The sequence below is a fragment of the Leptosomus discolor genome, chromosome 3, assembly GCF_034619465.1.
Source record: "Leptosomus discolor isolate bLepDis1 chromosome 3, bLepDis1.hap2, whole genome shotgun sequence".
Taxonomy (NCBI): Eukaryota; Metazoa; Chordata; class Aves; order Leptosomiformes; family Leptosomidae; genus Leptosomus; species Leptosomus discolor.
The window spans coordinates 56,835,609-56,863,433 of NC_141393.1; the positions used below are offsets into that span (position 1 = coordinate 56,835,609).

Consider the following 27,825-nt stretch of genomic DNA (forward strand, 5'->3'; position numbering starts at 1 on the left):
CTTGAATAAGACATAACATAACCCTGGGATTCCAGTCCTTACTACAATTTTATACAGATTCTGGACTACAGTAAGACACAAAACAACTACGACCACCACCTACTTGTGTCGTGATGGCACTGGAAGGTGTTAATCCTGTTGCAGAGCTGATCATGAAGGGTGAGACTCCACGTGGCAAGGCAGAAAAGGTACACAACAGAAACAAGGATGGTGCAGTCCCAGCTCCATCTGAGTAAAACATTGTTATACCATGTGTAGCCACATGAGATGCTATGAACCACGTGCTACCTCTCAACGCCACTTTTACGTCTTTCCTGACATCACAGCCATATGGTCACTAGAAATGTTTACTTAGATTAATCCAGAAAAGAAATTAATACAGAATGTAATGACAGGCTAGTGCCTAGGTTAATCGCTATGAAGCACAGCCCTCATTGTTTAGGGGAACAAAAAGGGGATTTCAACAAACTGAAGTCTGCGGCCATCTGCCAACTTTTCCCCCTACTTCTACAAGCTTTGGCCCTTTGCATGGCTTCTCTATGTATGAGACAAATACATGATTTCCCTGGACTTAAAATGGAGAAATGTTCAAGCATTCACAGAAAAATCCTGGCCCAAGAAATTTGCTGCTGACTTCAACTGAATAGGAATCAAGTCACAGATCCCGTTGAGAATTTGCCAAAATGGGTCCAGCGAGCGCTCCATCCCAGCCCGTATCCTGAAGGGCAACATTAAATATGGACACCAATCAAAATATATCCTTGCCAACTGTGCCGTTCACTTCTTTATGTGAAGTCACAAATGGATATTATTGCTACAGTGATTTTTAAGAGAACAGCTATACAGAGGATTTAGTTTTGCACTTCTATCAGCAGCAGTCATAAGGCAGACTAGCCCTTTTAAACTCAAGAGGGATAAAACCTTAACTTACATCTGCTTACAGGAAAAGTTCAAGGTACTCATTTAAATCAGCACAAAAGTAGCCTCTGTTGGTATTTATAGGTAAAAAAGTGTGATGTCAGAGACTTCAAACAGGCTGGTGCTACAAATGCCACTGAAGCCCATCAAATAGCCAAGCAGGAGGAATGGGAACAGAGTCAGAGTGGCTGGGTGCTTCACCCTGCCCCACTGAAACCCTAACATGGTCCCTTCCTTGTGAGACCACCAAACTTTCTTGCCCTTCTCTCTGCTCCATCTCTTAGCCAGGGCAGAGCTTGTCTTCAAAAGCTGTGACACTAAGACACTATTCTGGCTACTGAAAACATGAGTTTCCATACTAGAGTCCTTCAGATCATTTTGCACTATGTAAAATTTTAATTTCTCTTCACTGATCAGCATCTCTGATCACAGAGATCAGCTGGTCATGCCCTTAGCTTGGCAAAGAAAAAACAAGAGAAGGTTTTAGTAATAAACACAGGGAAAAACTTAAACATCAAAGAAACAAGAACAGCTGAAGAACCACCTGTTCTTGGTGTACCTAAAGCAGCAATGTCCACTGCTGATCTCAAACAGTTTAACAATTTAATAAACTGACAGTTGACTTTGTTAGTTAGCAAACATGTTAGCAAAACCAGGACTCAATTTTCTTTGGAGATAGTTTTCTAATAGCAAAGCTATTAAATATTTCCTTTTGAGAGGCATTTTTCATGCTCAAAAGCAAAGATTTTTAAAAAAAATAATAAAATCCAATGACACGGCTTTTAGAAGGTCACTTAAAATATACCCCTTTTGTCTATCCTGAACGCATCTTCATTAAACTACATCGTTTTTAGAGCTAGTTTGAAAGTGAGTGATGTACAACGCTGTCCTGTCAAACCTCCCATCCCACCACTTCCTACATCAGTAATTACCCTGTCAGTCTGTGTACACATTGCCAGTTGTAATGCAGTTCAGTCTCCCCTCCTTTTTCCATTAACAATAATGGGTGAGGTCAAGGGGAAAACAAAACAAAACAAAAAAAAAATTTAAAAAAAAAAAAAGTTATTTGCCTTTCCTGTAGCCCAGAAACCAAAGTGAACTCCAGTCTTTGGCATGGTTTAGAACAGATTTCTGTTCCTCAACACAGATCCTCTACCTCTGCTTATATCCAGGGATGCCTACTGCGAAAACCTAAGTCTGGCTCAGACAGCCTTTAAAATCCATCATGATCCACTGTGTTCCCCCATGATTAGTGATGCATGATGTTCTCAAGGCAATTCTGATTCAGGCAAGCCTTAGGAGAATAAAAGACTCAAATGTAACAGCTGACCCAGAGCAGACTGGTAGCAGTGTAGCTGGGAATCAGGGAAGTTCAAACACAGACGTGCTATGGGAAGAAAGAAGAGTGTCAAGGAAGAAATGAGAGTCAGGAGGTCAAGGTGGCATAAGCTAGGCATGAATGGAAGTCAGCTAATTAACCCTGAGAAATGCAACTTTTGAAAGGAAAACTTGTTCACTGCCCTAGATCAGTGATTCTAAAGACTTGTGGGCAAATAGATTTTTGAACAACTTTCAAACTTTCTCACGCAGCCACACAGCTGACAAATTGATGCATTTAGCTGCTGAATACGGCTCTCGGGGCCTACGACGGCCTTGCTGAGCAAAGATGCATAGCTGCGGAACAGCTGCCTTAGTCTTCCTCCACCAAATTATGACTTACTACAAGTCTTTTGTCATCTATTCAGCTATTGGCCTGGCCATGTCAGCTGTGTGTTTATGCAGCACAGCCTAATTCCCATTACCTGGGCATCCAACGGGCACATCAGACTCCACTCCCAAGTACAAATCCTAACCCTCATGGCCTAGCTTAGCAAAGACCGTGGAAAGAGCTGTTCTCTGCAGAAACAGAGGTAATAGCTATATTCTCCCAATCTGTAGTAATACTGTAATGCTTCTGTCTCTACTCCTAGGCTTTTGGTCTAAATACGTTGCAGCTCTATTAACATCAGCCTTCTTCACTAAAGATTCAGTGATAAAATACTCCAGATTGCAGCACACAATAAATCAATCATACCTCCATGTGTGATTTATAACTCAGCAGTTTCAAAGCATCTTGGAATAATTTCTGCACAGACAAACGTTTACTTTTTATTGAATCAAATGTTATTTGATTGGTTTTGGTTTACAGACGCAAACAACGAAGAGTTTTCTAGACTCTCTTCAAACCTGTGGCATTGTGACTCTGAATTGTTAAAAATTAGTTTCTAAAAAGAATTCATTCTTTCCACTAGCAGTAATGTCACTTTAGTACAAACCTACCAGCCACGATCACTTTGGTCACTCTTCAAATTCTTATACAAGCAGCTGAGCACAGCACCAGGACCAATTCATCTATTTCTCTTTCCATATATTAATTTCTAGAATTCCCCATAATATGCATACCAGAGTGCTCCATTCCTATTACAGCAAATCCAGAAACAAATTCCAGAAGGTGGCTTATTTCATACACATTCTGGCACATTTAAGCTCCTGACTTCTCGACCTCTTTTGAAGCAAGTTAATGCTCAACTAAAAAATAGGTTTTTTAAGCACAGCTTAGAAAACAGTTCACTAGACTGTATCCAACAATTAACAAAAATAAGTTACCAGACATCAGTCTGAACTTGAAGACAGAAAAAATGTATTTTATAAGTACTGAAAGTAATTTAAAAAATTACTTAAGTTAGAGAAATGTGTTTGCAAAGGTGGCTCTGGTTTACAGGCCAGTACACAGACTGCAGTTGAGAGTACTGAACAGATCAAAGCAAACATTCAGAATTATACTGGGATGAACCCACCGGCCAGCTACCTTGATAAAAGGGGTGCTGAGAACAAAAGATACAAAAAAAAATCCTGTAATGATCCTCACAGTAAGTGGCTATACACTATGCCCATTTAGCAACCACACAGGCCAAGAAAAATGTGGGGCAAACTTCCATCTCCAATTCTTCCCAGCAAACCTCACTTCCACCAAGGCAACAGGAGAGTACTTATCCTGTAAAGTGAGATGTAAAATAATACACATATAAACCGGCAGATAGCAGATACATAAACTATATTACATAAATTTTCCTGTGGCAGTTCCTGTCTCTCACTCTTATCACTTAACAGTAACTAGGAAATTGTCAGATATTTTAGTACTATCCTGAAGATAAGCATAGTTTGATAGCTGATGAACTCCTAATGATGCTGTTAATTGCACAACCTTTCTTCAGTACAGTAACTTTTCTGTTCATCAAGGCCACGGATTAAACAGCTTCTCTGCTTTAGAGCATCCTTGTAATTAATAATATATTCTTCCCACTTCTAAATATAACCTATAATGAGATGCTTTAAAGAATCCAAGCTGCACCTTTCACCAAGTACTTTTGATCAGAAGAAAACGAGCCAGAGTTTGTTCAGACAATGGAGCCTGCTTTAACTGGTGACTGTCAGCTTCCCAGCGGGCCCAATCCTGAACAGCAGCAAGCCAGCTTCAAGCAGGTCACAGCTGCAAAGCCTGCCAGAGGCAGAAAACACCTTCCCCTATCTAAAACATAGCGTATTTCCATCTCTGGTGACACTCTGTTCATCAGAGATGAAAAGAAGCATATATAGATATATTAGATATAGATAGCATAGATAAGATAGTGTATACACATATATATTAGATAACTTCTGCTCAGTGAAAAATAATGAACTCCATGACAACTCTGCCATCAATCTGCCTGTCAGGCAGTAAGCTAATACACCAGGCAGCAAGTTAATACACTGTGCAAAATCGCACCAATTACGTTTTTCATCCACATGACATGTCCTTTCTCAGAGCTTTTTCTTAGTTTCTATTTGTTGAGGAAAGACAGATCTCAAAGGATCACAAAACAGAAAAAGGTTTCTTGATTCCTGTGACTGTCTTTGGAGATGTACAAATTATGATCCACAGTTAGGGAGGAGGAAGGAGAGTGGCTCTCCCCTACCCACGAACAAACTATTTTCCATTAACTGAACAAGGATATTTTTTCCCTGAAAATTCCTTCTCAGTCATCTGGATGCCCAACTAACCCTCAGATGGGACACTTCCCCGTGCCAGAGCTTACTGCAGCAGCTGGGCCAAATGTGCAGCTTCACTGACATCTGTGTGCACAAGCCAAGAACTTCCCACATTTAAAAGGCACAGGACCATTACAATCAGCAAAAGGTTGTAATTTCTACATCAACAGCCCATTTAAATGACAACCTATCTTTAAGACAGGTATCTATTTTGATTTAAAGACTTCAATTGGTAAAGATTTCTGGACAAGTAAGTCCACTTGCCATTTTACCACTAGGGTAACACTGTTACAGTAGTTAAACTGCTGTATCTTATCTATAGTTCTAGTCCTTATCTCTAGTTCTCTTATCTAGTTTCGGCTTCTGTTCACTGGATCAAATCACACTGTTTATTGCTAAGCTAAAGAAACAACTGTGTGATGAAATCTCTTCTCTAAGGAGACAAGTGTAAATTGATAAAGGCAACTCTCAACTCTCTCCAATAAATCAAATACCCTTCTAATAAGGCATATTTTCCAACTCTATAATCATGTTAGCCTTGTAAGATTATTCACAACCCCTTGTCTAACAACCTTTCCACTTTATAGCAGCTACCCATGCTTTTACCACCTCTGTCACCTGTTCTTCAGTTTGCTTAATATGGCCTCTAATTATCTTGTAAACTACATTTTTATAACCTCTATGCTTACGTCAAATCGTGTATCACAAAATACCCATAGTAGCTTATTAACACACTCAGTATCTTATTTACAAGGTAATAAAAGTGAAAAGTGAGACAACTCTTGTTTTCCCTAACATGTTGACACAGATTTTTTAGTTTGTTGGTTTTTTGTTTTTGGTTTTTTTATATCTTGATGTATTACATTCCATTATCAGCCTTTCGTTGGTTTTGTCCAAAACTAATGACAGCATGATCAGCTGTCAGCTCTTGAAGCTGAATTGTGTATTGTTGCAGCAATTAGGAACTCAAGTCTTGGACTGCACACTTCTACAGCAGGTTCTGTACAGTGCTCTGTTTAACTGTTTAATCTACCATGAAAATACCAGCTTTTACTAAGCTACTGAAACCTCCACCAATGTTCCAACATCTGTAAAAAAAAGTTTTTTAGAAAAAGAAAAATCAAAATACATATCAGAAAAATCAGTGCTTGTGTCTTCCAATGAGAGTTTGCCAGTCCTTCTTTTTTAAAACCACAAAGCTTTAATAGCTGCTATTTAGTAGCAGGCATGTTGTTAAATGAGTAAATGTATCTTCTTCCTTGTCTTTCTGAGCAGAAATTAGAAACACTCTTAGTATTTTCTCATTTTCTGCCACTGTAGCTTACTGTTTCACTCTCATTGACCAGTATCACACTATATGGATTTGTTTTTCAAACAGCTAAAGAATTCCTTACAATCCTTGATATACCTAGCCATAAATTTTTCATGCATATTTCTGGCTTTCCTTATTCAATGTCTTTATTAACTATTCCTTGTACTTAGACTGTAATTATTTCAACTCTCAATATTACAGGTTCTTACGCTGATTTCCTATGGAAACAAAGTTTCCATATTCAAATGGAAAAAACTCCCAACAATCTATTTCTCTTCCCTCATAAATTCTAAATGCAGTGGCCAAATCAAAGAAAATAACAAAAAGACAAGAGGTCTCAAGGATTGTTCCTCTAAGCTCAATGAAAATACATGACTAGGCAGAATACTGTGACAGAACAAAGGCTGCCATGTAAGCTCAGCGTACACTGGATGACAAAAAATCCATGCAGGAGGAAGCTGGGGAAAGCAGTTAACTAGAATATCTTACTCTTTTATGCACCAAAACGTCAATCAAGCCCAGGACATAAATGAAATTGTGTGTGTGTGTGTGTGTGTGTAAAAATCAAACTTCACTAGCTCTGGTGCTCCTGAAGCTATTTGCTAACCTGGTGATTGAATTATCTTTATTTGCACGAATCCAATCCACATAGCAAGTGGGGGAAAAGCTCACAAGAACTACGGTATAATGTACTGTTTCTTAAGTGCTGGCACACGGCTTTTCAACATTTTCAGCAGAAAGACTTTCTTTCTGCCCTAGTGTAACTAAAAGAGGTAGAATAGATCTCAGAGACAAAAGTTCTGTTCCCTGTTTAGTAGGTATGATTGCATTTGGTCTAGATAAAGTAATTTTTATGACTTTCGAGTTGAAAGTACACCTCATTTCCTAGGCAGGTCAGCTATAATTTCCTATGCAGCCACTTAAGGCTTGAGGGAGTCTGATGTCAGAACTTTATATAACTTGCTGCACTCACGGTGCCTAACCTTTCCAAAACCTTCCCTGACAACTAGACAAAGTTGTCTTTACGTAGTTTTTTCCACCTGCCAATAGCAGGAGAGAAGACGTGCAGAGCTCAAGGGGAAAGGGTCTAGCAGGCTGCAAGAGCTTTGCTGCAAGACTCAAAGCATCTGCCCAGATCTGCTTCACACTAAGAGTAGCAAGAAGCCACCATCCCTGTCTGCTAACATCAGGGACATGGGATGACTGGCAAGCACACGTGCCCCTTCCATTAATCATCCTACACCTCGCAGAAAGGTCAGCTATACCACTGCAAGCCAGCTCCTCTGCAGCATGGGCATCTGTGCCATCTTCCCCAAAGAAAACAGATGCCAGTTTGCTAATCCGCTTTTAGAAGAGGGAAAGGATTGCCTGGCAGAGATTTTGATCTGTGTCACAATTACAGTCTAGTCCTGGAGCAACACACACTTCTGATGATGCCAGGCTGGAGTTAATAACAAAGGCTGAGCTGAACCAGTATAACCTTCAAAACATAAAGGAAATACTCTTACGTTCCCCCTAAAAAGCAACTGGAAGTACAAAAACTGTCTGAATACCTAAAGAATTCTTCATTCTGTTGGGTTAAAAAAATCCAAACCCACAAACCAAAACATACAAATAAAGAGTAGCCACGTGAAACCAGCAAAATCAAATAGTCATTTCTTACTGTTTGAAATAACCCCAATATCCTGATTGACTATGCCTGGAGAAGTGTGCTCATAACAATGTTCAAATCTATTACTTGATTACATTGGCCTTTTCAATAAAGGTGAGGCCACACAAAAGACTAAAACCAGCCTCCAAGTCCCCCCACTGCCCAGATTCCAGCACTATTTTGAAATAAAGCCTAGTCTCAACAAACCAGGGTATACAGAAAATCAAATGGAAACTCTGTAAGTATATCCAAGAAGAGGATACAACATGCTCTTGTTGACTTTCAACCAACAAAACCACTCGACTTGCTCTCTTCAGTTTCTCTCTGCTGCTTATGTCCAGTTCATAACACTGCTTTAGCTGACAACCTACACACTACACAATGTGCAGGAGCTCCAGGTGTAGTAAATGTTTTTTAAAAGACAGATTCATGCATCATGTATTGTGTCACCCATGGCTGCCATAACTGTGCACTGAATCACCACACTCAAGGACTGCATTCTACTGCTCCTCCTCCTCCTCTCAAACTATCTCCACTCTCTTCATCCAGTCAGTTTTGATCTCTAAAGATCTCTGGGGTTTGGGAAAGTGGTTAAGTAATTACAGCACAGAGGAAGTAAGTCAGCACATGTGTGGGTCTGCACTATCTAAATTTTTCCATTACCTCAGTAGGAGACAGAAATGTGTCTTGAAAGCCAGAAACATCAGCTCTAGTTCTCATAATATTTGATGAGCAGATAGGGATGTATTCACTCCTTCTGGGACATACGTTATACAACAGCTTCCAGTGGCAGCTGCTTTACACTTTTTGGAAAAAAACACTTCTTCCAAGCCAAGAGTATAGGAGATGAATGACGAAAAAAAAAAAAAAAAACAAGTGAAGGAAAAGAATATGCAGAATTGTTGTTAGGCTATGAAAAGGTAAGAATTGATCCCACAACTGTGAAGTTCCTGATTTTGCATAATCATTGAACACATTTTTCTCAGGAACCTGAATCCCACACTTTTTTTTTTTTAAAAATTCTTTTGCACAATTTTAGAGATGTCTCCTATTTATTATGTATAACAGGGAGTACTTTTTTATTTAGTTTAAATTGGCCTTTTCTAAACATCATTCTATAGCTTCAAGCTATTTCCCTCTGAAATGTTTTCACAGTGGTCATCTCTCTGGTATTTAGAAATCACCACGACTAACTCCTCATAGCTTCTTAAATACATGCAAAAAGAAAAGGACTTTGATTTATGTTACTAAATGCAGTCACATCACAGACTGTCTCCTGAAGCCAACCTTTAAAAACAATAATAAATATTTTATACCATAGGATGAAAATATCATGGACTCCCATCTCAAAGAAAACAGTCATACACATGGAAACTCTTTGCTCACTAGTCTGTGGAAAGAAACTGTAATGCAGAACTTAGACACAGGTGAGTATAGAAGTTGGTATGCACAAGCACAATGCAAGAGCCACTGTCATATAAACAGAAAGTCTTCCACATTAGGACTCAAACTGTGCTCAGAGTTCAGGCCACGAACTGTTTAGATCTGTTACTTTTTCTGTTTTTCATTGAAAGCATCTTGTAAAAGGATAATTCTGTATTTCAAATAAAACAAGGTGTAATATTTACACCAGCACAGTCTGGCAACGAAAGGAAGGAAAAAGAAGAACAATCAAAATTCTGCCTTTTCTCCATAATCCTAACTTGTAATACTGCTTGAACATTTCTCTTTAAACCTTCACAACCAAGATTACTGGCTAACGAAAAGTAACATGGAATAGTTCAAACTACGGTAAACACTGGAGCGTGACTGGCACTGAGACAATGTCATACTGCTATTCTGCAATGATGGGCTGACTTCTAGACAATCCAAAAAATCCATGCTCCCAGTCCAACAGCAGCTGGAAACTGCAATAGTGACCTTTAACTTTCAGGACAATAAAGTCCAGCTACAGCATGCATTAGAACAGCATGATACAAAATCTGAGCACACATATGGAAGGGATGATCTGTGCCTGAAGGCTACACAGATTCAAAACTCCCACTTTCATAATTTTTTACTTTTTTTTTTAAAACTTTCACACTGATGGTTTTGAAGAAGTTGCTTAAGCTCAGTTTTCGTCAGAGCCTCTGCACCTCACTGCCCTCACTAAACTACTGATGCATGTACACATGACATTAAAGCATGGACATGGCCAGATGCCCCCCTTCCCACTAGCACTACAGAAAATCAAGTCTGCAAAAGAAATTGCTTCCTCAAAGCCATTAATTTAGGGCATTTAGCTTAGAAGAAACTGCCTAAACCAAAGCATACAAAAAAGGTGCATTTAAAAATCTTTTTCAAAAATCTCAGCCCAGAGCCTACAGAATGTCTAGGCTCTACTCCTTGCTTACACTTCTTAGAAAATGGTAACTTAAGAAAATATCTTACTAAAGAGATGTGAAAAAAAAAAATTAAGTAAAGGATTGTGGAAGAGCAACATTCTACTTAAATTGTCACCGTGTGCTCAACTTTTACTCAGTTAATACAAAAACCTGTCAAGAAATTAGACCAAGAAGAGCACCACAGTTAAGCGCTTTTAACCCCATGGTAAAATTCAACCACAATTCATAGCCCTATTGTTAACGAGTGCCTATCAAAGAGGAATATAATCAACAGACATGCTCCAACCACCTAGTAAGATACAGTAGTACCACTGTGATCAGCTTTGACAAAATTACACATCTGTTTCTGCAGATAGTGATACTTAACCACTTCACTTGCCTACGGTCCCACCACGAGGCAGCAGCAGAGCCAAAACAAACCCAGGTTTCTTGACTGCCAGACCTTCATGTCAACAACTTTCCTGCGCAATATCACGCAAGTCCCCTGAGAAACATTTACCGATATCTTAATTTGCTACCACTACCTCAATGTGGGAAGCAGAAGCAGCTGTGCTCCACCACTGGCACCAGACTCTTGTTTCTCCCACCCCTTCCTTTTGCCCTCCTACCTTAACTGGTCCTCACTCTGCCTTTTGCACACAGCATTCTCTCTACTACTTGCTTGTAACCCTTTCTCTTCCTCAAATCCATTCTCAAAGGCTCATTCTGTTAAATCTATAATAATCTTGTTAATAGAATTATATATCTATGCATATATAAGGGTAACAGTCAAGCTATGTTTGGCCTCAGATGACGGACACCTTTGACCTCATTACTATAATCTTTGTTCCACTTCTGCTACCACTCTGTTTCATTAGTCTTCTTGCTTTACTTGAGTCTGTTCTCATATAAAACCCACTCTGCCAGCCCCTATGTGAGTAACTTCACCACAGCTGTAAGCTCTGCGCTAGAAGGCAGCTGCACAGGCCTGGGCAGAACCCCACTGGCTTCAGTAATGCTCTCTTGTAAATGCAATTATTTAATTATAAAGGAAATAGTGAATCTATTACAGGACCCATGCTTGATCTGCTTTTCTGAAGCACCTCACATATCTCTTGGTGCTGAAATAGTCACCAAATTTAATCAGTGCTTGGTGGCTATCGGATAGAAGTACAATTTATGAAGGAGCTCATAGTAGAGTAGTTAAGTGCAAAAAGGATTTAAAAATGTCTAAGGTTGACAATGTTTCTTTAATCCCTTAAAAGCAATTTAGTTTGCTGTCTGGCTTGAATATAATGGATCAGGAACTGTTTCTCCAAGTTTCACATCAGATAAGCAGTTAGGTAATTATGGAAACAGAACAGAACTTTAATTATGAGAAAACCCATAGATTGTTCTATTGTGATCTTCCACAGCATTGCTGCTTCTTATAAATGAACATACTGTGCATACTGGGAAGAAACCATTGATTAAAATAATCACACGCCCTACTAGAAACTTAAACATGTTTTTCCTTTGTAAAAAACAAGACATTGTATCTGACTGGCTGAGAGATTTGAATTACCTCTTCCAAAGCCCACTTTAATTTTTCCTCACAGATTAATTTAATTAAATCTATTATTACAGGATGTGTTTATTAATTGTATATAAACTGTATAAAAGCTTGGTGTACTCTGATAAATCTAGAAGATTAGAAAATTTCAGCAATAGCTTTTTATCTTATTTCTTCCCAGTCATTTCCAGCTGAAGCAACCTGTTTCATTAATGTGCTGCTCCCAAGCATGCCAGCAAATAAAATATTTTAAAAGTGCAACATCAGTAGTTGCACCCTGATAAGCAGAGAAACTTTTCAGTCCCTGCTCTGAAAAGCTGGAATATCATTAAACACATGGTCAGGGAGGTCAGAGTTCGTAATTAGAGTTATCTGCCATGTCAGGCTACTAATCGAAGAGTCACCACCTTTTCCCCAACCACCTGTGTTTTGTCAGCAGAGTGGGTGCTCTGCAGTTGATGCCAGCCCAGGACAGTCACATATGTACCGATATTTCAGGGGAGACTGAGTCCAGTGGAGGCAGCGCCACTTCTGCAGATGCTCCAGTACAAATGAGCCTGGGGGGTTCACGCACAAGTGCACACGTGCATGCTGGCTCCTTCCCTTTTTTTCTCTGGCTAATCAAGAAGCAATCCTGTACCCGGGGCGCTGGGAAGAAGGAACGCTCACAGACTGCACACTGGGCTCCATTGAGAGCCTGCTGGTTACAAACGGCAATGAAATCACAGCCTCTTCAGAAGTCTCTCAACTGTGGCTAAGAGTCCAGCACACACCCGTGGGGTGCTCTGAGCCTCTGTATCAGCATCTGCTCTTTCATTTTCCCTCTTCCCAGGCTCATTTTCTTTCTCTCCTTCACAGAGATTACTCCAATTCTAATCAAAACAGGGAAGAAAAAGCCCCACAGAATGCTTGGGGGACAAAATTATACAAAGGATAAAGGAATTGAGCAGAATTGAGATCATATCCATTTGTAAAAGGGATTATGGTCACAGAAGTGCTTCTTATCAATAGGGAAAATAAAGGCACAAAAGGTCCCTAGATGAGCAAACATAATGAAACCAGCCGAGATGAGTGATAAAAATCATAGAAAGAAAAATTATACAGGTCTCCAGGAAGCTGGCAGAATTCATCATAAACCACTTGTTCCTGCTACCTGAAGTCTGCGCCTTTTTAAAATTCATACAAAAAGCTTGCCTAAGTATGTTGCAACATTGGTATTTCACCTTGTATCTGCCATTACGGTATCTCCATTCTATCAATGGACTGAATATACCAAACAGCATCCAGGACTTTTTAAAAATTCATAGAGTAAAGGAAAAATTGAGTCCAGTGTCACACTTCACGTTATGCCATCTCCAGCAGCCACAGTAGCTGAAAGGAAGCCATCCTGCACCACTGCTGGTAACATCTGCATGGTCACAGAAAGGCAAGTGCTGCACCAAGATCTGAGCTCGTACCAAATAAAGATGCTGCTTTTTCACACTAAGGTGACAACTATTCTGAGGTGTTAAAGATATCAACAAATGAATTGATGCTTGAAGGGATCAACAGAACATGAAGATCTGGGGGCAAAAAAAGGATTTAGTAGAAGAGTGTAGACTTCGTTTCTAATATGTCCTCACTCTTATGTGTGCAAAAGAAAGTCTGAAAAGGCTCTACTGCTTTTAAATAATTGAGTTTCTTATCTTGGAGTGAACATTTCATCTTTTATATGCATACAAAGAAACCCCCACCTGTTTTCTTTTTCAGAGGACAGAACAGGCAGCTTAGATGGCAATTTTAATTGAACGTGTTCAGGCTGTTGCACAAGAATAGTGGTGTGTAGACCTGTGGCTGAGAAGAAAAGCCTTTTCCCCTACCACCTACACCTTTTTTTTCATTACAAATATCCCTGCTGGTTCACACAACTCAGCTCCAAGTTTGACACTTGCAACATGTCTAGAGGCAGGGACTGAAGCAGAAACATAAATTCTAGCAGAATTCAGTACGTTAATCACTATCTCTCATTCACAGTCCATATAGGGTCGACATACCTCCTGAAATGCTTGAACAGCACAGCACTGTTTCCTGTGTGTATGCATATGTGCATTTCTAAATACACATGTATAATTTTACCCATATAAATGCACACACAATGGCTAGAAATGAAATCACTGATTGTCAAACATGCTAGACATGCTTCTCCCTGGACAAAAACCAGGGAAAAGCACAGTTATGTTTGTGCTAAAATGACTAGTGTTTGTAACCTCTGTGCCAAAACACAGAATTCACAGCCTTTGTACAATAACTTGAGTCTCGTGCAACAGTACCCTTGGAGAACTCACATGCCATGGTAATATGACTATCCTAGCAGTGTAAGCCAGAAAAGCGGTGCAATAACTGGCATGATTCCATTCACAATGAAATGTGTAAGCACGTGCAGTCTAACAAAGCTACTAAGCTAAGGCCTCTGTATTTTAATGCAAAGGATTCTTAACATGTTTTAATATGTTAAAATACAAGACAGAAAGGGTGAGCTGAAATCTGTCACTTCAAATATAGCCATGGAATACAGCATCCCTAGAAAGGAGGCTAGAGGCTATTGCTAAAGCAAACCCTGATTAAGGCTCTCAGCAGCTATGGAACCTCATTGCATTCCATAAATGCACAGGGTGAAGAGCCACAGTACCCTGACACATGTAGACAGTGCTGTCGGTGACTATGCCTCACCCCAGAGCACTATCTGACTGAAAGCATTTCAGAGAATTAAAAATCTCCAGTGCAAGGTTTAAATTACATAAATTATCTACCAGAGCATGCAGAGACTGCATATTAAACTAGTCTTAATCATGATCCTAATCCTCAAGGATGCAGGACGGCATACCATGAGACCCTTATTAAAACTGCAAATGCGTTCAGTGGGAGTTTCTCCTGAAAACATGACCCTACAACTGAAGAAATGGTGAAAGACAGGAAAAATACCTATCAAGGGAAAGGTTGTGGAACTAGGAATCACAGCTTCAACACACAACTGATTATGATACTAAAACACAGAAGCTACTTAAACATGAAAAATGTTAAAACAATGTCATCTGATATTCACTCATTTTCTTCACACCACAACCCACCCAGTTATGAAAGGAGAAAAGACTTGCTTTCTGTGCTCTTGCAGGGCAACACTGCTTCATTCAGTTAGCAAAACACTTCAATTTTCAAATTATGTTTTGCCTTTGATTCCCAAAAATTACTTCCTTTTCACATCAGCCATAGTAAGTAAACTAATCATGATCCCTATGTCCCCCCAATAAACAAGCAAAAATATAAATATAAAAATCAAGTAATCTGAATTTCAGAAAGAAAGAAAGCAAGCAAGGGGACGGATAAAACAAAAGCACTAGGCAATGAAAAGCTGCTTGAGATTTCTGAAAACCTCTTAAGTTTTTACTAGTTCAATATTTATGGCCTGTTAAATAATTACACATACAAGAGCTTCACATGCTCAACTTTCATTTTGCTGCTGTTCTCTCCTACTGAAATAACTGCAAGATTAATTATAGCCACAAAAAAACCAGCATCAAATCCTTTTATGACTATTCCTGTTTATGTACTGCATGAACACATTAGACCAATAGGAAAAATATTTAAATGCCAGAGTTCAAATCTTTGTAGCAGTCAACTAGCAAAAGCTCAAAGTTGATTTGAGGTACAGGAACACTGCAAATGTCGAAGCTTGCAATGCTACATGAAAAAATGACTTTCATGCAAGGTAACCTTACTTAAGAACAGTAAAACATCAGAAAAGACTCGACAGGTATTTTCTATTTGTTTTCCTATAGGACCTAGCCCTCTGAAAAGGTCACTTCTGAGATACAAGCTCTGAACACCTTCCCTTAAAGGAAAAACACATTTTGTTTTGAACAGGTATTACTTAAAACTCTTTAGCACTGGTAGAATTGGAGCACAATCATTACATACCATAAACTCATTTACATCTCTAGGTATGTAAAACACTGCGACCACCAAAGCCATGTAATCATCAAAAAGGAGATGTAATTCATTGCCCATGAGCCACAGGTAAAGTCACCCCACTACTAGGGATAAACAGCTAGGCCTTGAGTTTGCTGAATTTCCTTTGATGAAAAAAGGGTAATTTCATGCTTCAAGAAAAGAAATAGGATGCAGGAAAACATGGATTTAGTTCCTTACCCTGTCAAAGACTTCTTGTGTTAGTCCCTACGGATTTGTGTCCTTTGGGATACTGAAGTCAACTTGTGGTTGCTCAATAAGGACACATCTGGAGGCACTCAGAGCAGTTACAGTAGTCATGGAACTAGAGGCATTTGGGAAGCAAGTATACACTGGCTGAGACAGGATGATTAAACCAGGAGCAAAGCTACATTTGTGAGAATTTGAAGAGTTATATACACTTAGAATAAAATGGACTTTTAAAAATCTGCACTGGCCTATAAGCCACTATCTGTAGTCTGCTAACAGGCCTCAACAAGTCTTGTCCAACCCTAGTGTACTGTTAAACACTTCCATGGAAAGATTTTTCAAGAGTCTGGAACCCTGTGCTAAGTAGACCTGGAAGCTAAGTAGCATACTAAAGATGTAAAATTAAAAATTAATTTGAGTTATATTTTGGATGTGGTAAAGCTTTGACAGAGGTGAGCGAACAATGCAAAGACTGTATCCTGGTTGTAGAATTGTGTCACTTCCAATTATCTGACAAAATAATCTGCAAGAGACTACATAGAAGGAGAGGCTGCGAACAGTGTTTGTTCAGCCACCAGAAGAGAAGGCTAAAGGAAGATTTTATTGCTGCCTTCAACTACAAAATAGGAGGGACTAAAGAAGATGGAGCCACTGTTCTTCGGAGGTGCACAGTGACAGGATGGGAGGTGACAGACACATGCTGCAACAAAGGAAGTCAGGCAAGATACAGGGATCTTTTCCATTAATAAGGGTGGTCAAACAGGAGGACAGGGGTCCACTTTGAGCAGAGGAGTGGACGAGATGACCCCCAGAGGTCCCTTCTTATCTTAAATTATTCCATGACTTCATGGAAAGATGATCATGGGCTGTTCTCATTTTATTCTGTCTCAATAAATTTGATCACCTTGACAAATCAAAGCTTTCATCATTGGCCCTACAAACCAGTCTGGGCATCTGGAAGATGACACTGCCCCTTTTGTGCCTTGTCACTGCGAAGATCCTGTAACTCTGGAAGTGTTTCCACATCCCACACCTCATCCTACATTTGTTTTACAGATGCAGTCCTCAGCTGCTGTATTTCAGCAGTGCTCCCAACGGCCGATCAGGGACAGTGATGGGGTGACAATTGCAGGGGGACAGTGAGAAGACTATCAACGCTGCTGTATTTTTGCTGGCAATAGCCAGTTAGTATAGTGGGAGTGTTGTTAGAATGCACACCTGTACATCTGACACTAACTCCACCTTATTCAATTCTCTGAATGATCTGTAACAAATTAATCCAGCAGAATGGTCTTTAATTTACATGTTCCACTGCATTTATATTCCCCCACCATCTTATCGCATATATACAAACAGATCTGCTCTTAATGTTGCGGGAAGAAAAATAAGGGGGGGCGGGGAAGTCCTCTCTGTTACTGCCCTGGGTCCTAAAACTTGGTATTGGGCTGTGCCTGGCTGATTTGGCCTAGTTTTTTCTTTTCTACTTGAAGGTCAATGGCCTAGTGTATGTGATGCCCTGAATGAGACTGTCTACCCTTCTCCAGGATAAATTCTCCAAGGGTAGGGAACAGTTTATGAAGTCACCTTCCACAAAAGCACAGTAATGTCACCAAACTCACTCAGTCATGCAGGAGATCTGTATCAAAGAAGATAACAGAGATGTAATATCCTTTGGGGTGAATGGAAAGCTAGGAGAGAACTGTGCATTTGAGGGTGAGCAATACCATCAACATTACCAATAATTACAGAATTTTGCAATTGGGAAACTTAACAGAAAATGAGGTCAGAGCTGATCACCACTGTGAGAGATCAGCACACACAGCAGCAGCACACAAAGTGCCTAGGACCATGGAAAATACCCATTAAAATATAACTGTCAAGTTTGGATACATCTCCCTGAACAACTCATGGCAGGTACTTCAAAATAAAAAGGACTGCATGAACCTGCACTGTATTTTAAACCGACATTCAGTGTTTGATTTTATATTCCATTTCCATTTAAAAATCTATTTCCAGGACTGCTAGTTATTAAACCTGTCCTATTAAATCATTCCCCTATTAAATGAAGTACGAATTCACGTTTTCCCTTTTCTTTTTCCTCCTCATAACACCCTACTATACCTTTCTGTATAATAATTTCTGCTCTTAACTAGAAGAATGTCACACATGTGATAAAGAAATAAGTGGCAAGTTTATGCTGCCTGCATTACTTGATCTCATTATATATACAGTGTCCTAAGGCAAGAGTTTGCCAGCTTAGATTTTCACTTGCTCTGTCCCTTTAATTTGTGTTCCCATCAGTGCTGTTGCTGTTTGTTTGCATTTGTTTTTATTTTTCTCTAGAGATTTTTTAAGTCACTGGTTAAATAATCAAAATATTTCAGAGGGAAATTTAAAAACTCCATCTTGTAAAAAGCAGAATGATTCAGTACCTACGCTGGTACAACATTAGGTGGATAACATTCATTTTGCTGGAGGTCTCTGTTAGCTCAGTAAGAAGAATGACTTCCCTTCCCCCCCTTTCAGCTTCAAGACACTGGACAGGAAAATAGTGAGGAATGTTTTCATATGTATAAGCAAAGCCTGTGTATATCAACAGAGGCTGCACCACAGCTCCACGGTGATCCCCAAGCCACACTGGGTTGGTTTTAGTGAGAGCAATGAAAAGTCCAGCGCTCTGGCCACTGTGGGCTCTCCGATGGGAAAGTTTGTGTACGCTACCAAGGATCTCCTGCAGTTGGCAGAAGCATGCTGCTGTATAACCTTGCAGCAAACAATTGTAAGATCTTCAGCGTTGGAGGCTACCCTGAGGTCAAAAATATTTTCTGTATCTCAAAACAGCTGCCGGTGAGGTACATGGGAGTTGCAGGCATTGGGCTGATAGAGGCACTAACTCTACTCCCACTACTTCCAGATACTTTGCTATCCTTTCTAATGATTTGTGGGGAGCAACTTGCATACTAACAAGCTGGCACGATGAAGATGAAATCCATTATCATTACAGAGACCTGACAGCAATGGCTGATGTCAAACAGGAGGACAAGGCTGCTCCTCCCCCTGCTATTTTCTTGGCATGTATCCCGCAAGGCCAAAGTGATTCACTTGCTTTACATCAAACAGCCAACCTTTCTAGAACAGAGACCTAGTTCAGGTAACCACTGAATCTAAAAAGGCTTTTTCAAGGAAGACGAGGCTGGAAGTTGGCATGCCCAAGTACTATCTCTTCCCCTTCCTCACCAGGAACACCGCTGCAGCACAGCTAAATGGTGTTTCTTTGTTCCCTCTCACCCACCATCCCATTTCTTTTCATTTATTATGTTTCTTATGACCCATTTCAAACCAAAAGCCTGGATAAACACGTCCTCCAAAATCAGCCCATGCTAGAAATTAAATCAGCCTCCAACTAGCACCAAAACCCACAACAGGGAGAAGTCCTATAGATCTAATCAGTTGAGAATTCAATGGGAATCAAAACATACCCTTACAGCTACCGCTCCTAGACACATTCAGTGGCTTGAAGAAAACACCGTTTTAAAAAAAAATTGCACGAATAGCAGAAAAGGCCCCAAACACCATAGGTCCAACAGAATTCAGGCCAGCTGTGATGCCATTTTACCTATCTGACAGGAGACAGGTCATACTGTCCTGAACACCTGGGGACGGGTAACATCCCTAGAGAGGATATTGTTAGGTACAAAGCTGAGCAACTTCGGTGATCTGGGTAAACAGAAAAAGCAAAGTACTGTTCTGGTTTTGCAGTGGCATTATCTAAAAAAAAAAAAAAGAAAATGACCACAAACTGATACCTTTAACTGAGCATTAAGAGATGGGGACACAACATCCCTAACTACCAATAAGAGAGCACAAAATGTACTTAAAAAAAACACACCACAAAAGCATTCAGAAAATAAAGAGCTATTTAGCAGGTGGCTAGATGCTGAGAGGAAATGTCTTGTTTTCATCACATTCTAAGCTGGAAATACTCCTAAAATGCAACAGTCAGTATTATCAATGCTCTTAACCTCCATAGCTTGAGTGGACTGTGGATAATGTCCCAAGGCTGCATTAATTGAGAAATAACCCAAGATGCTGGTGGAGGTTCTGGCAATTACACGGCCTGTTTGAAAGCAATTGATTTTACGAAGCGGTTTGATCTTGCCAGAGGTGAGAAATCTCCATTTCCCAACCTGCCCCTTCCCCAGGGAAACTCTGCAGTGCCAGCTCTTCCAAAGGGCTGTGCTGCATTTCTAAACAGGAAAATGAGACAGTCATAGGGGCCTGCAGTCATTCTTCAGTCACAGGGAGAAAGCTCAGCCTTGTTTTCATCAGGAAGAAAGAAAATGGGACTGGAGGGAGTGACCATACAGCAATGACCAACGATACATTTTGACTCTCGCTACATTTTCTGTCACTACAGCCTCTTCTTTGCCCTTAAATGACATTTACACAAAGAGCTAGGCCTTTGATGTTAAGGGTACAAATTAAAAGCAAAGTCTAACACTTTAGTTTCTTGTTGTCCACCGGGTTTATAACGCTGCTGTCTTGACCTATGGTGGTAGGAAGACCTGCAAATGTATGTGAATTAACCTCATTACCAGCACTATGCCTATGCATTACCAGGTTGATTCAGTTTCCTCACAGAGCAGATCAGATCAGCCTTTGAGATGACACATACTTCGACAAGGAGACAAAACATCTGGAAAGAATGTCCTTACCATGCAAATTAAAGCCTACAGCTATCAACAGTCATAAGATTAAAACTACTTGATCTGCATCTGATTAAGTGTGAACTTCAGATCTGAATAATCCTATAAAAAAAGTACAGTACCAAAATTCTAGTTGCAGACATTGGCTTGTATCGAGTATCCTGTGAATGTCAAGACACAAGTTCATGCATCCATCACACAAAAATTGACCTGTTTTGGCTAAAACTCATACCAAAACCTAAATATCTTACACTAAGGCAAAGCACGGTAAAGCTGCTTCAGAGAGCTATAAACAAATAAAATACAGCACAGTTATAAGCCATGGTCTTTGAGCTGTTTTCAAAGCCTTTGTGTTTAAAAAACAAATTAAGAATTGGTCCATATAGGTACTGCTACATTCAGGAGGAATTCCCAATTTGTCTCTTAGGCATATGCTACAGAACAGGAACAAACTGCTCCCTGTGTTGAGGTGACACTGGCCCATTCCCATTAGCAGCAGGGAAATGTTTCAAGGGCCTTCAATTTTTCTGAACAGAACCACCACCACAGAAATGCAGACTTTAGTCTCTTGGAAGGTTTCAAGCAGGGGGAAGGAAAAAGAAAAAAAAAAAAAAAAAAAAGAAATCACACAAAACTGAACAAATGACTTTCCTCTCAGGACGGCAGTTTCATGCTGTAACAATCAGAGGTTCAGGTCAAGTCTCCTTTATGATACTTAAGTTTTAAGGCTGATTTCCCCAGGGGATGAACGTAAGTGGGGGGAAAAATGGAACGTGAAATAGCTAGAAAAGGAATGGAAGACGATAAAGAGAAATTGTCAGGGATCTTAGCGCTGCATGGTCCAGGCTATGGCCTCTGACGAGAGATTTACAGACAGAGGCTGCAGGGAATGGAGCTGTTTAGTTATTCAGCCCCCCTCCAGGCAATCAGGTAGTGGAAGAAGCATTAACAAGATAGTTTTTGACTAAGGATGGTGCAGGGTGAAAGACTAACACAAACAATAAATAAATATGTTAATGCAGTTACTGAAGTAATTTTTCGTGTAGTTTGTATATGGCTGCAAACATTATTCCATTCATTTTATGCAAGAGAAGCACATTCATCTTTTTTAATTAGGGAGAAAGTAGGACTGGTACTAGGCTTAAAAATAAAAGTATGGTTAATTTTGAAGTCCTCTATGTGCCCCATTCCAGTGAAATCTGATAAAATACTTCCTGCAATGCTGCTTCTGACTCATGGGAATATATCTGTGAAGTACATGACTGGAAATTCAATAGAATGGCTCATACTAGTTTCTTGGTCTGTCCAAGAACAAATCTGCAGATGTAAGTAAGCACACAAATAGGAGTCTACATATTAGTCAGTGTTTTCATGAAAATACCCCTAGGATTCCCTTCAACTCAACATCAGACAACACTTCACAGTTCTAGAACAATGGAGCGCAAATGGACCTCCTCAGAGAGTTAAAAGAGCAAGATAAAATGCAATACATGAAAATCAACCATGTCCTTTCACTGACTGAATCAATGGGTTTTTAAAAGATGTTACCTGCAGTTAACATCTGTCATACTTACTCTCAGCTTTAGTTATTTTACATTGATCATCTTTCATCTACCACCTTTTTCCTCACTTGTTCTCAAAGGCACAAAAAAAAAGTAATTGAGCAATACTCTACCACCGCAAAGCTCCTCTGTAATGACAAAAGTTCTGTCTGTAGTGACGATACCTCCCAATATGCTTCCATGCAAAACGCTGCACATCTGAGTTTCCAAAAGGACTGATCCCAGGTGAGTGTGAATCTTTGTGCACCTCTGCTGATAATGAGCCCTACAACCAGATAAACTGTAACAGAGTTAGAGATGTTTTCAATTCTATTACAGACAGGAATGCACACTACATAATGCCACCTGTATCACAGTCTGGAAAACTGGTACATTTGAAAGTTTGGAAACCATCCGATTTGAGTGACCTAAATCTTTTGTATCTTTAGTTTCTGTTTTAACAGAAGCATAAGTTGACAGATCATCCTGCAAGCACTGAGAATAACACCTTCAATTTCTCTATGCTTGCATAAGACAACATATTTGAGAAACATCACTGTCTGTGCTACTCACTGCATGCTGCTTCAGATTCATCTGACCCATCAGGACATTCTTCTTCACCATCACACTTCCACCTGGCTGGGATGCAGTGGCCGTTGTCACAAGTGAAATCTGACTCAGCACAAGTTTTCTTTGCTGCAAGGAAAAAAAAAAGTACTTGGCATGAATATAAGCAATGCAGAAGACCTCCACTGCATCCAATCCCACTACGGACGATACAGATTGTCCTGTATTGAGGATTCATTTCAACATTGCTTCCTCATGGCAGAGTCAAACAGGTATCAAAGATGGGTGTTTCTTCTCACTAGATCTCTTATCGCTCCATTATTTAACACAGATTCACTCTTCTCTGTCTTCTTCCAGACATTGAAAAATGAGGGTTGCTATTTTCAAAATAATTTTCTAAGGCTTTTACTACAAAAAGGTGCTGCCTGCATGGAACAGAGTGCTGCATGCTGTACAGACAGGGAAGACAAACAAGTCTCATCTTTGGAGTACTATAATCTAAGTAATAATGTTTTTATCTATGCAATCTATTCATGGTTTTTTAGTACATCTGTCACCATAGTAGATGATCATAAAGCACTCCTCCAAATACTAAACATTTCATTAAATGTCAACCACTCTGTGCTTTTTGCTTTGCTTGCATTAATCTAGGGCTTAAAAAAGATGCAAGACGAACTCAAGCAATTAATTGGTCTATTCCTCTGCGCCAGCGGCACGGCACAACCAGCCCTGTAACACTAGTCAGCATCTTTCCACTGCAGCAGAAAGAAAGTAATCTACAGATATCTAGCTCATTCAGTCCACGGCCTCAGTGCCAATACGATCACCAGTCACTCACTGCTTTTGCAATAGTGACTTCAGCGGCTTTTCTGCTAGGACCTGGACTAAACAGCCATGCCGTGAGACTCATGCTCAATGGCTCAGGCTCAGTGTTACCACCCTTGAAGTGCAAGGCTCCATGGCTAACTGGTATCTACCTTTGTTAGTGATCGAATTACACACAAAGTGGTGGCGGTGAGAAGATCTGTTGCTCTGCAAAACTGCTCGCAACTTAATAGGATCAGAAGAAAACTCAAGTAGTAAAGGACCTCAGGAGGTCATCAAGTCGAACCTCCTGCTCAAGACAGTCAGCTGTGGGGTCAGTCCAGGTTACTCTGGGTTTTATCCAGCCTGGTCTTAAAAACCCCAAGACGGAGACAGTGCAACTTCCCTGGGCAATCTGTTCCACTGCTTAGCTGCCCTTACGGTGAGGTTTGAGCTTGATAGCTATTCCCTGATGTAAGTCATGCACACACTCATTGCTACATCAATATTTCTTTCAGTAAACATTTTCAAAGCATTAAACATAACAAATAAGTCTCCAGGGTTTGATTTTTTTTTTTTCTTTTTTTTTTTTTTTTCTCCTTACATGAGCTGCTGTCATGGAAGGAGCCACGTTTAATGTCGGTCATGTGCCCACACAGGAAACAAGGAGCATTACTGTGTGAGGTACTGGAGAGGAACTACATGGCCAAAATCAAGTACTCATTTCCGTGACACACAAAACAGGTTCCCTGAACAGGCATCCAGCAGGAAAACACTGCAAAGCATCACTAAGCAGCTGCACAATCTCTTGGGATGTGCTTTATAAAGTGAACATACATTTACTCCCCTCCTGTTGCTAAACGAACCAGATTCGGAGGGGGGGGGGGGGGAGGACAGGACAGGAATGACACGGACACAATTTTCTCCTCAGTCATCCAGAACAAGATATTGTAAGCCATACACGGAAAAAAAAACCAACCCCATATAGACCAAAAGTTTTACAAGAGACCAGTCATACTAAGAATCCAGTCGGATCTTCCAAAGACACTGCACATCTTATCACAGAGAAAAGACTTTCTCCTGATCAGCTCTGGTGAGAAAATCAAAACTTGTGAAACTGGCTATCATGCACTACTTCTGGTGTATTTAATGCAAGTTTGATTTAATTAATCTGATGTATTTAATGGTTGGAAACTCTGACCAGATACTGATGGGATACGCATGCATAACATAAGTCAGAGCACACTCTTGCTCACTGTGAAGCTGACTGAGTAAAATGTTAGTATCTGCTCTTAGGGGAAGGTTATAAACAATGAAACAATCACATCTTCACACAGAAAGTAGAGACTGGTGTAATACTGGAGACATAAGAAACTTAATTTTTAAAATGTGTTTATTTTATAGTAGCTCTCTCCATGTCCTGATGTCTTGCTTTCCATAGGAAAACTATCCTTTGACTTATTCTCTAGAGATTCACACAGCAACACAACTACTTTTCCACCTCAAAATAAACCTCCCCTTTTTCCATCAGTCTAACACTCTGATCACTGTTATTTCCAGGACATGTGGACGCAAGTGTGAGCGAGGGGGTCAGCCACAGAAAGGAGCATAACAGGCATTCCCTTCAACATGGCCAACCTGCTCACAGCAGATGGTAGCTCTGATTGCTTTGTTCCCCTGACACTGCTCTTCGGCAGCACAATTAATAAGATTGCCAGGATTCACAAAAGGGGGAGAAAAGCGTTACTGACAGTCCCAGGGCGTCATTTGGAAGGTGTTAATATGCTCCCCGAGTGCAGCGCCTCTTTGCAAAATGAAGTTGGGCACAACCGCTCATCAGCAGTGGCCTAACCAAAAAGAATCATCCTTGTCCGCATGCCCACCTGAAGGTGCAGCAGTCCTGTGCCAGATAAATCATCAGGATAGAAATGCAATTGGTCCTTTGTGTGAATCTAAGTTGTCTAAACTCTTAAAAGAACAGGATTAAGGGAGGGGGAGCTCAAACCTTTCTATGATTATTATATTTACATCTACTATTTCTTTTTTCTTTCTGTCGTTTCCGCTTTTTATTATGTATGTATTATGTATATACTGTATTTTATTCGTTAATATTTTTACTACTATTACTCTCCAACACACTGTCAGGCTCTGCAGACTGTCTTAATTCTGATAAACTCTGCTTTGTCTTGCAAAGAGCATACCAGCTTACTCAAACTGCGAGAATACTGAAGCACTGTCTCATTTCTCACCTCTAATACACAACTGGAATCACTTTATTTCCAAACAGATTCACCTTCTGGCACTCAATTGTCATGTCTCTGGGAGCAGTTAATTAAAATATCAGTTCTCTGTCTTTTTCTTCTTTTTTCAAGTCCGTTAACCCTTTTTATTAATCTCTCATGTTATACACTTAGCTTCTATCAATTCTCTATCAAAAACTCATTGAGGCTCACACCATAAATTGTCAGTGGTGCATTAAAACATAAAATAAATAAATACACCCCTTTTAGACAATGGGGAAGACACAGGTTCATTTTATGGTTTCACCTGGCTCAGAAACAGCCAAGCAAAATTAATTGTTCCCCTAAGATCCATTTCCTTTGCCGTAAGCAGCCCAGGCAGCTCTGCTCACATGTCTCTTCAAAATGAACATAAACAAACAAGAGTAAGTAGTCACAGCATCCCTGCGCCTCAGCTCCTCAGGGGGCAAACCGATACCTGGAACAAGAAAAGAAGGCTACTGAAGCGTACACAGAGCCTTTCATCTTCTCCCCTGCTTGGATGCAGAGAGTGACACCAAAGAGACTGCCTTTCTTTTGACTCTTGCTTGATTTGCCTTTGGTACCTGCTTTTCCTTTCTCACATCTGCAGCTGGACAGATTATGTCAGAAACTCCAGGGTGGAAGTTGGTGCCTGTGCAACCATGAGGCTCAGCTCCCATGGGGCAAGCCCTGGCTTGGGCAGCTTTCCAAAGGAAGGCTTGGTCAAAGGAAATCATTCCTGCTTCTCTTCTCCCAGGAAGAAAAACAAGGGGGAAAAATAAGGTTTCAACTTTATCCAGCCATGACATTCTAACATAAAATTCTAACATAAAAATATTCTAACACACCGAATTTTGAACTAAATGGCATCAAACCACCACAGTCCCTAATTTCACAAAACGTCCTTTTCCTTTCCATTACTCTTATCTCTTACCCTGAACTGCAAGTAAAGGATTCAGGGTTCACCCCTGCAGCAAATTAAAAGCAGAGAACCCAGGGAGACTGGTTTAGAATATGAACATTTTCAGAGGGAATTAATAAAAAAAAGCAATCATTGGGGATATGGATAATTAGACTGGAGGAAATAAATATATACTGAAAAGAACAAATCTTGTACTGGCTAGGAGCAGGGACTGCATGATCTAAATGTGTCTTCTAACTTCCAAAAATACCTCTCTCTGAAAGGTCAAATCCCTGACCCTAAAGCCAAACAGGTATCTGAATCTAATTGAAAGGTCCAGGATTTATTTTTTCTTCCTCTTTCTAATAAAACCCAACATCCTTCCACTGCCCTCACAAGCCCTCAGTCACTTCATTTAACCTTACTTAACTTTTGCCTCAGTTCTAGAAGCTTTATGGGGCTGGAACATCTTTACAGCTACTAAGATATCAGGCCTCCTATGATTCAATTTCCAGTTCACGCCTGTTGTTCATTCCTGTTGTGCACATCTGTAATACTAAGCACCACTCCACAATAGTTTCATTTTTTGCTACTCCTAATTTTCCCAAACCAACACAACTGAAAAGCAGAACTAATATTTCCTCTCTTATCATCAACAGTACTGTGAGCAAAGCTGCAGTTCAACAGTAGCAGTGATGCAAAAGAACGTACAAAAGCACATTTTCTGATTGCAATTTCCTTGTAAAGGACAGTTAAAGACATCCTGCCACCCCCACCAAAGAGAAGGAACCCCTATGTAGTAATAACAGACTCTAAACCCAGCATTTTTAGATTAAGGTTTTGTTCAAACTCTGGGTTGTGTACCCAGACAGAAAATCAGGCTGATGAAAGCATCCTCAAGCATTAACCCACGAAGACCCCACAGACTGTGCTCTCTCCCCATTTTTCCCTTTAAGTGACTGTTGGTGAACTGTTGGCCAATTTCCA

General features: G+C 40.1%; 1 protein-coding gene across 2 annotated transcripts in view; it reads right to left on the minus strand.

Annotated features, from left to right (window-relative positions):
- LRP8 (LDL receptor related protein 8) overlaps nucleotides 1-27,825 on the minus strand; it is a 193,239-nt gene that overhangs the window by 52,230 nt on the left and 113,184 nt on the right. For both annotated transcript variants that reach the window (XM_086462093.1, XM_086462092.1), the window contains exon 3: nucleotides 22,879-23,001. In XM_086462093.1, the coding sequence (XP_086318219.1) occupies nucleotides 22,879-23,001 (123 nt within the window). The remainder of the gene's footprint in view (nucleotides 1-22,878; nucleotides 23,002-27,825) is intronic.